The sequence below is a fragment of the Cicer arietinum genome, chromosome 1 (assembly GCF_000331145.2).
Source record: "Cicer arietinum cultivar CDC Frontier isolate Library 1 chromosome 1, Cicar.CDCFrontier_v2.0, whole genome shotgun sequence".
Lineage (NCBI taxonomy): Eukaryota > Viridiplantae > Streptophyta > Magnoliopsida > Fabales > Fabaceae > Cicer > Cicer arietinum.
Genome location: NC_021160.2, coordinates 2,857,708 through 2,867,303, shown reverse-complemented (window position 1 = coordinate 2,867,303; position 9,596 = coordinate 2,857,708). Strand labels below are relative to the sequence as shown.

General features: G+C 31.9%; 2 protein-coding genes across 2 annotated transcripts in view; one reads left to right on the top strand and one right to left on the bottom strand.

Annotated features, from left to right (window-relative positions):
• Positions 1–801: 801 nt before the first annotated feature.
• Positions 802–5,516, bottom strand: LOC101515038 (uncharacterized). Its single transcript, XM_004485791.4, has 4 exons — positions 5,030–5,516; positions 3,519–3,653; positions 2,231–2,317; positions 802–1,261 (listed from the first exon to the last, which is right to left on the bottom strand). The coding sequence occupies exons 1-4, from the start codon at positions 5,153–5,155 to the stop codon at positions 1,100–1,102; spliced, it is 510 nt and encodes a 169-aa protein (XP_004485848.1). The 5' UTR covers positions 5,156–5,516; the 3' UTR covers positions 802–1,099.
• A 1,579-nt stretch (positions 5,517–7,095) lies between these two features.
• The window catches only part of LOC113783936 (putative disease resistance RPP13-like protein 1), a 4,223-nt gene continuing 1,722 nt past the window's right edge, over positions 7,096–9,596 (top strand). Inside the window, exon 1 of the mRNA XM_073370546.1 lies at positions 7,096–9,596. Coding sequence (XP_073226647.1) covers positions 7,238–9,596 — 2,359 coding nt within the window. The 5' untranslated portion in view covers positions 7,096–7,237.

The window sequence follows — 9,596 nt, the reverse complement described above, 5'->3', positions numbered from 1 at the left end:
ACAAGTGGCCGGCGTGTTAAACGTGTAAGTATTGTAAACTCAATGGTATCAAAATCTATTTACTGCAGTAAACAATTTTATCAGGGAAAATTAAAGAGTTTGTATTTTGGAAATACTAAAAAAAGTTCATTTGGCATTTACCAAATTTCAAAAATAAATTATATCTTTTTTTAAAACTAAAAATAAAACTTTTCAAAAGCTATTGTGCTTGGCATGTTAAGGTGGTAGATTATGTTGGAATTGAAAAAGGAAACAAAGAAAGTAAATAGACCCTAATGCTTTCACTAAGAAACTGAATTGAGCAGAAAGCTTTTCACAGTTTCTTCAACAAACAGTTGAAAATCTATCTGAAACAGATTAAAAACATAGAGCAATTTTGCTGCTACAAGACTGTTTAATGCATATAATGCCTGTTTAAGATAAACTGCATCCCATGTCCTTAAAAAAAATGTTTTTAATCACTCAGACCAGCCACATGCCATGGTCATAAACTCATAATACTCTACCCTTTTTTTTTCTCAGAAGGAAACATAAAAAAGGGTGGTTGGTGGCTGGTTGTGCTTGCAATCAATTGATGTCACACATTACATGCTAAAATGATTTTCGCTGTCATCTTTTTTTGAAAAGATTATCATCATCTTAAGCATAAAACTGCTTCCAACGAAGATTCTAGAGCCTGTTTAAATGAATAAGGACATGAGGTCCTTGCTATTCAGCAATCACCAGCCTGTGTAATCATTCAATTATGCTGAAAGAGAAAGTGAACACGTGAAAAATAAAATGTTTTTAAGGAATGTAATGTGGACTTAAGGTAAATGGTACATTTGATATGATAAACTTTCCACTCATCAGATGGAGTCACATCTTTGTCACCAAAAAAATATAGTCTCTGCAGTTTATTTTGACTAATACAATAAGAATATTTCAATCAGTGAGAAATCTAATCCTCAATACAAATAGAGAATTTGAAGTTTGAAACTAGTCAAAAAAAATTCTTGTTGACCAGATCCTCAAACGAATCAGAAACTGTGTGAGAATTATACTAATGCCAAAGATAAATGAAAAAAAAATGTGAAAAGTAATTATTCTTTTCATCAGGTCAAGCAGTTTTCTCCGCCTTTCCATTTTCGTTATTAATAATGTGTTTGAAATTTAGAATACCAGTGAGTCCTCGTCCCCGGGCCAGCTGTTCCAGTTCTTGAAGTCTATGCTTAAGAAGTTCTACTTCTTCTGCCAAGCCATCATTTTTTTGCCTCATAGCCTAAAGAAAACGAACAATGATAACTTGTATAACAAAACTTGACTAATAAATAACTTTTCTCAGTTAGACTTAAATGGGAACCGATGGCAATGACAATGATCATACGGATAAGGAGAGAACAAGTTGCAATTTTAACATAAACCACATTTTCTTTGACAGTAAAGCTCTACAAATCCTAATTCAGATAATTAGATATAATAAACGGCCAAGCCTTAATATACCCCTCAATTTAAGCATGTTAATTTAGACTTGTAGCAAATAGCAATATACATTTGAAACATAGCACGTTGACAAAAGCATTGATACAGTTCTCCTGCTTCCTTTTCACAGATGGTCTAGCACAATCCACTATTAGATAGAAGTTTTCATTCTCAGATTCAGCATGACTGTCAATTTAAATATTTCAAAAGTTTATTTAAAAAAGCATTACGCAACCTTTGGGCAACAATAATGTAGGGTTTAAATTGATCAAAAGCTGAAAACATAGTAATCAGGTATCTTGGTATCTTCAAATATATGAAGCCATGTATCATAACCTATGTTCAGCAGTTCTAGAAATTAACTTTTATTTCACAAAGACTGGACAAACAGTTGCATTGCTTCTAACTAAGGCCATACAAGCAAAACTATAAATAGTCAGGTTAAAAATTTTAGGACTTTGTTGGGTGTTAATCTGAAATATTAAAAATTAAAACCAAGCATGAGATGAGACTACATGAGCTGTCAGATGGTTTCCTATGTTCAGCACAAAGTGTCAATTGGTGTAACAATCTTGGGTGTTAGAAAATGGGTAGCATACGACAGTTGTAATATTTTAGCATAGGAACTTAAGAAATGCAATAAGATAATTAAAGTTAAGAGGAAATCATATATAAACAAAAGACAGAGAAAACTTGAAAAGTTTTGAACTAAAGGAGAAACACGATGTCAAAAATATGTGTACTATAATAGAAGATTATTTGAAATCACCTCTAGGTCTTGCTTTCGTAACTCCTCCTTACGTGCTTCAGATCTAGCACTTCTTTGTACCTCAAAGATCAAGAGAACACCTGCAACCTATAATCAGTACAAATGCAAACAATCAAGGACAAGACATGTGACTATGCACACGAGTCATTCTGACAAAATGATTTATATTCTCATGTCGTGTCTGAGACTGAGAGTCAATAACAGGGTCTGGGTCTTTTACTTGTGGGGTGGGGGCTTTTTCATTGTAAAAATGTTCCAAGAATTTTCCATCCTTAAAATGTTACATCTTCCTTTCATGAAAATGTGAACTCTGTGGAAGTATCATTTCAACTTGAGCTATCAATTTGCCACTCTCTACTTTCATTTTGTCCACTTCTAGGCAAAGTTTTCATACAAGTAAATATGCTATAAAAATACTCTTAAATAACATATATTAATAGCCAAACATAATTAAATAATAACACGTTCATAATTAGTATTTAACATTCCAACCTAATAACAAATCCAATTTAAGAAATAAATTAAATATATAACTCAATTCCTGACCCCCAGCAAGTATGCTGTATTTGGCTCTACACTATTATTTTGTCAAGTGAAAAAGAAGAACAAAATAATAATGAAAACATAAAATTAAATTCATGAATATAAACATATTATGTAACGGAGGCAACTCAACTCAAGTAACCAACAAAATTGACTAACTCTGTTTTCAGGAAACATGATATGAGTTTGACAAAAAGAGTGACTGTATACAAGGTAACTTGTTTTTGTGTACTAGGACCATAACTTATAATAGTTTAACTCAAGAGTATACATACATGATAGTATGATACATCTTACCAACTCACTTGTCGGAAATAAAAACTTGCATCAAGTACAGAGTTCAATGCCAAGTTTCATAATTTCAGTAACTACCAACAATGTTTATACCTCAGAAATCAAAAGAACAAACAGGGAGAACAGCAAAGCTTTTTCATTCAATGTAATTTTACCTCAAAACGCAATCGTTAGAAATTCAAATTTTACACATACCATGCTTGATCTATGGAATTAACTAGAGTCTAGGACACAGATTTGTTAATCATGTCCAATTGTACAGAATAACTTTTAATTATTACTTTTCTTAGCAAAATTCTATATCACCAAGCAGCATGTGGCAGACCAACAAAGTTAACTTGCTTCAAGTGAATGGTTATAATTGGCCACATAAATTAAATTGGTGTCTTCAATAATAATGAAAAATAAGTAAAATAGCTTTCACCAATTCCACGTTTTTAGTCCATATTACCGAGAAGACGAAGAGTTCTCCAATAAGGTCTACAGCAGATTGAACAGCTTTTTCCTCATTCAAAGGGCGAATCTCAACATCCGTTGCATGGCCATATATACGTCTTTGCATCTTCGTTGTGATTTGATGATTAGCCTGTTTCAAAATTTATAATGTAAGAAAAATAATGTTATAGTTTCTCATTACTTTACATCCAATGTAGTTATTAAAAAAACTTTACACCCAGGGTCAGCGTACAAACTTGCCTACAGCCAGTACTTAAAATGGTTGATCTCTAAAACAGTTATAGCTAAATCAAAAAGCAGATCACAAACTGCATCATTTAAAACAGGACATGCCATAGTGAATAGAGAAGAATAAAAGCCAGAAGGAAACATCGAAGTTTTAAGTTTAACTGCAAGCAAGGGACTAAGATGCATAGTTGAACCAAAAGTTAATTTTTCTTTGTGATCAATATTTTAATGCCAATCAAATTCGGTGAAGTTTGGTTTGACTTGCTACTTGTTAGATCTCTGTTCAGGGATTATATGGACTGATACTAGAAGCTTTGGAGAATTTGGTGAATTTTTTTAGGACATGTGCAACTTAGTTCTCTAGATTCTAATAAGGCAGAGATTAGGAAGAAAATGGACGGGACGGAGAGAATTTGGCCATTACAGGACAGGTGGATGAAGACAATGAACAACACACCCACAAAATGCCAAATTTGTGGCCAAATAAGGAGAAAACCAACACACAGTAAGACAACAATTCAAAATCCTTCTTAGATGATTCCAAATCAAGGGCAAGAAAGATCAAATTCCAATGGCAGTGACCTGGAGAGAATTTTCCTTTCAAAGATTTTCCCTTTTCCCCTTTCACAATAGCATCACCATTCCTCAGTTTCCTAGAACTAACAAAATTTGAATCCCTTCCTCTTATACACCTCACCTACAATTTAAGCTAATCCCTTGCCCTCAACAACTTTAACTGCCTAACTAATTCTATAACTACTCTTAACTACTTGGCCTCGCTTAACTTATCACTTCTTTCATCCATAATCTCTTTTAATTCTCCTATTCTCACCCCCATCATTAACACGGTTATAGATTCCATTTCACACTAGCATCATTTTGTTATCACAAAACAAAAAGCTCCTAGCAATTCAGCGAAAAAAATTACTTACTAGTTACTACACGTTTCATAAATCTTTCTGTTCCACTACAGCAAAAATTCCCACATAAATATGAGACTTTATTATAGTGCACCGAAAAACTTTCAAACTAATGAATATATCAGAATCAGACACAGTTAGCATCCTCATTGCAATAATTTACATCTACCAAGGAATTTTGAGCTTCATTTTTTCTCCCTTTTGAAAGGTACACTTTATTTAATTCATAACATCAATTTGTTTTTTGATTAATTAAAATGTATAAGCAAAGTTACCATCCAAGTAATAATACAAATTAATGTGCATATGTTATAAACCCTTATAAATTGATGAATTAAAATGATAGATAAATACACACCTGAGCCATATTAACGATGAGTTGACGAAACCTAGGATGAAGAGCAGCTTGTTGTTTGAGTCTACTGGCAACTGGTTTACTGAGGGTTTTCAAGGCGAGTGTTCCAAGCTTCAAAAGCGGAAGCATCGTTTTTTCTTATAATAATAATAATAATAAAATAAAATGGGACTCTAATCTATGAACATGATATAATGTAATAATAAGACTATGGCTTTAATTTATTACTACAATTGCCTGGTTTCGCAATTGGCGTGTTTTCTATTTCTTGATGAACACGATCGGAGTTGTTGAGAGAACGAGTTTTCTATTAATACGAAATCCTCGATGGATATTTACGATTTTAAAAGAAAAGGAAAATATATGTATTTTTGAATATTATGTTTTGATGAAGCCACTAATGGGGATTTTCCACGAAATTGATTGATGGATGTAGGTTGCGCTGTGTTTGGCTCTTTGCTTTGCTGGTTGTTTATTTAGAATGTAATGCGAATAATGTTAATGATCAATATCAAATTAAAAGTAGATATTATCACAAGTACATCTAAAATAATAATTTTTAATTTTCTCTCTTCATAATTTATTTATTTAGAATTTAAATTTATTTATATTTCCAGTCCCCAATTGATTTTTCCATCTATTTCGATGGCTAAGAAAACCTATGAAGCTACTACGATGCATTAAAATATGGATTGAATACGTATTCTATATCCATATTTTACGAATATTTATGAAATATGTTTTATAATTATTAAAATTATTATTTTGATTTATAAAAATTAATTTATTTTATACTTTGAGATATTTCATGATTATTTATGGACATGTATCTTATGAAAATTAAAGAAATAAGTAAGATTTGACAATTTTTTTGAGACATCAATTGAGATGTATATAATCTACTTTAAAATGTTGTTACTACTTTTGAATTCAAAAAATTATTTTTTTGATGAATGAGACAATTAAAACAGATTTAAATTGTTAACTATCAAATAAAATCAATATTTATTTTAATTCATTTAGTTATATTTTTATTAATATTCTAACATATGAATTAATATATATTATAAAAATTATTATCGTTATAATTATATATATTTATAAAGATGGATCAATACATTATTTTTATAAGTATTTTATGTGTAAATAATTTTTTCGACGTATTTAAATAGTATTGTTTTATAAATTTAAAAAATTTCGCATGTATGTATTCTGTAGCAACCGCACATGTATTACGCATTCAAGTTTCACAGAAGAAAACACTCAAAGATTATAGGTGAGTAACAATACATGAAAAACGAAACCAACTCAAAAATTCAAATTATACGGTGTTCTTTGAGTTGGACAATTTTTTAAGAGGTTCCACTTCAAATTAATCTAGCCAAATTCGAACTCGTATAATTTAGGTGATACAATTTTTTAAGAGGTTTAACTTTAAACTAATCTAGCCAAATTTGAACTAATATAATTTAAGTGACAAGTATTGAATATTAGATTTGTATGTTTATGTATCCGAAAAACGTGAAAATTTAAATAAAACTAAATGATGTACTTTCAATCGATTTATATATTGAATTCAATAAAATCAAACTACCTCGCAAACGCCACTACTCAAAATTATTAGAAGTTGTTACTAATTACTTTGTTCATCTCTAATTATAAACACGTTGAAATATATATTTGTCTCCAAATATAAGCTTTATTCAAATTATTAAATGCATTTACTGTTTTTTTTTCTTTAAAAACTTATCGATATTAATATAATAATAATTTATCTTAGAATGTAAAAATTAACATTAGATACACATATACACAATGGACAATTTTATAATAACAATACACAAAATATATACATTAATTATACCAACTATAAAATTACTTTTAGATATTATTTACTTTATTTATATAATTTAAGATTAAGTAAGAGAAAATAACGATATACTTAAATCATAACTCAAAATGTGTGTGAATTTAGAAAGCAATTTAAAGATTTTCTATGCCAAAACTAAAGAAATATCATGTTGAGTGAAGTTAAGTTTTCTTATTTTGACTCAAGTGGAAATAAATTAAGCATGCCAAGCAAGAGTGACACAATATAGACTACATCGTATATAATCATCACAGTTTGGTAAAGAGCCGATTTGACCTTAGTGAGTGCTGCAATAAACATTGTTCTCTGATTTGTAATCACTTCTCTTCTCTTTCTAAATCATGGATGCGGCGGCGTTGGGTGGGGCTTTTCTCTCTGCTTTCATTGAAGTTGTTCTCGACAGGCTTGCTTCTCCTCAGTTTGCTAATTTCATCACTGGAAATAAGCTTGATGTCAATTTGATCCAAAGGTTGAAAAACACTCTTTATGCTGTTGAAGCTGTTTTGAATGATGCTGAGCAGAAACAGATCAAAGACTCTGCTGTTAACAACTGGCTTCATGATCTCAAAGATGCTCTCTATATTGCTGATGACCTTCTCGATCACATTTCCACCAAATCTGCTACTACTCTGAAGAATAAAGAGGTGAGTACTACTGCTACTACTTACTTGTCTAGCTTTTTCAACTTTGAAGAAAGGGATATGGTTCGTAAGTTGGAAGATATAGTTGCTAGGCTTGAATCCATTCTTAAACTTAAAGATATTCTTAATCTTCAACATATTGCAACTCACCACCACTCTTCTTGGAGAACTCCATCAACCTCTCTAGATCATGGATCATCTAACATATTTGGTAGAAATCAAGACATAGAAGCCATACTCAAATTACTGTTACATGATGGTGATGATGATGATATTGATAAGATTTCTGTGATCCCCATAGTTGGCATGGGTGGTGTGGGAAAAACCACTTTAGCCCAGTCTGTGTACAACCATGAAATTATAAAGCAGAAATTCGATGTTCAAGCATGGGTTTGTGTTTCTGATGATTTTGATGTTTTGAAGGTTACAAAGGCCATTGCAGAGGAAGTTAGAAGTGCTTGTAACACAAATAATTTGAATATTCTTCAGCAAGATATGAAGGATAAGATGACTAGAAAAAAGTTTTTAATTGTTTTGGATGATGTCTGGACCGAAGATTATGACAGTTGGAATTCTCTTATAAAGCCTCTTCGATACGGAGCTAAAGGAAGTAAAATTCTTGTAACAACCCGTATTGAAAAGGTTGTTTCTATGGTCCAAACTTTTCAAGGTTACTACTCTCTTGAGCAATTGTCTGATGAGGATTGTTGGTCTGTGTTTGCAAACCATGCTTGCCTTTCTCAAGAAAAATCCACTCAGAATATGGATCTCGAAAAAATTGGCAAAGAGATTGTTAGAAAATGTAAGGGATTGCCTTTAGCAGCACAATCACTTGGGGGTTTGTTGCGACGAAAACGTGACATCAGGGATTGGAATAATATACTCAATAGTAATATTTGGGAAATTGATGAAAAGGAGAGTAAGATCATTCCAGCACTAAGAATTAGTTATCATTATCTCCCTCCCTATTTGAAACGCTGCTTTGTTTATTGCTCGTTGTATCCTAAAGATTATGAATTTCATGCAGACGATTTGATCTTGTTGTGGATGGCAGAAGATCTTTTACAGCCTCCAAAAAATGGAAAGACTTTGGAAGAAGTTGGTTATGAGTATTTTAATGACTTAGCTTCAAGATCTTTTTTTCAACGTTTTGGAAGTGGAAACAGCTCCCGGCGTTTTGTGATGCATGATCTGGTGCATGATTTGGCAACATTGATCGGGGCAGAATTCTACTTTAGAACAGAAGAACTTGGGAAAGAAACGAAGATCGGTAACAAGACTCGTCATTTATCATTTAACAATTTAAGTAATCGAGTGACGGATAACTTTGAGATTTTTGACCGAGCAAAACATCTTAGGACCTTTTTGACAATTGATTTTATACGTGCTCCATTCAATAATGAAAAGGCACCATGCATCATTTTGTCGAATTTGAAGTGCTTGAGAGTTTTGTCATTTAAAAATTTTTGTGATATTAGTGCATTGCCTGACTCGATAGGTGAATTGATTCATTTGCGTTATTTGGATCTATCTTCCACAACTATAAAGACACTACCGGAGTCATTGTGTAATCTGCATAATCTACAAACCTTGAAGTTGTATGGTTGTTATCAACTAATCAAACTTCCCAATGGCATGCAAAAGCTTGTGAATTTGCGCTATCTTGATATCCGCCACACTTCAAAGTTAGAAGATATGCCTAGAGAAATGAGCAAATTAAACCATTTGCAACATTTGAGTTGCTTTGTTGTGGGCAAGCATAAAGAGAATGGGATAAAGGAACTAGGAACACTGTCAAATCTTCATGGATTACTTTGCATTTGTAAATTAGAGAATGTTAGCAACAACTTTGACGCATCACAAGCGAAAATAATGGATAAAAAGTACCTTGAAAAATTATCTTTTGAATGGTCTGATAATGCAAAAGACCATTTTACAAATTCACAAAGTGAGATGGATATACTAGACAAGTTACAACCTGCCAAGAACCTAAAAGAGGTGTCTATATGTGGATATAGAGGCACGAGATTTCCAGAATGGGTTGGAGATCCTTCCTACC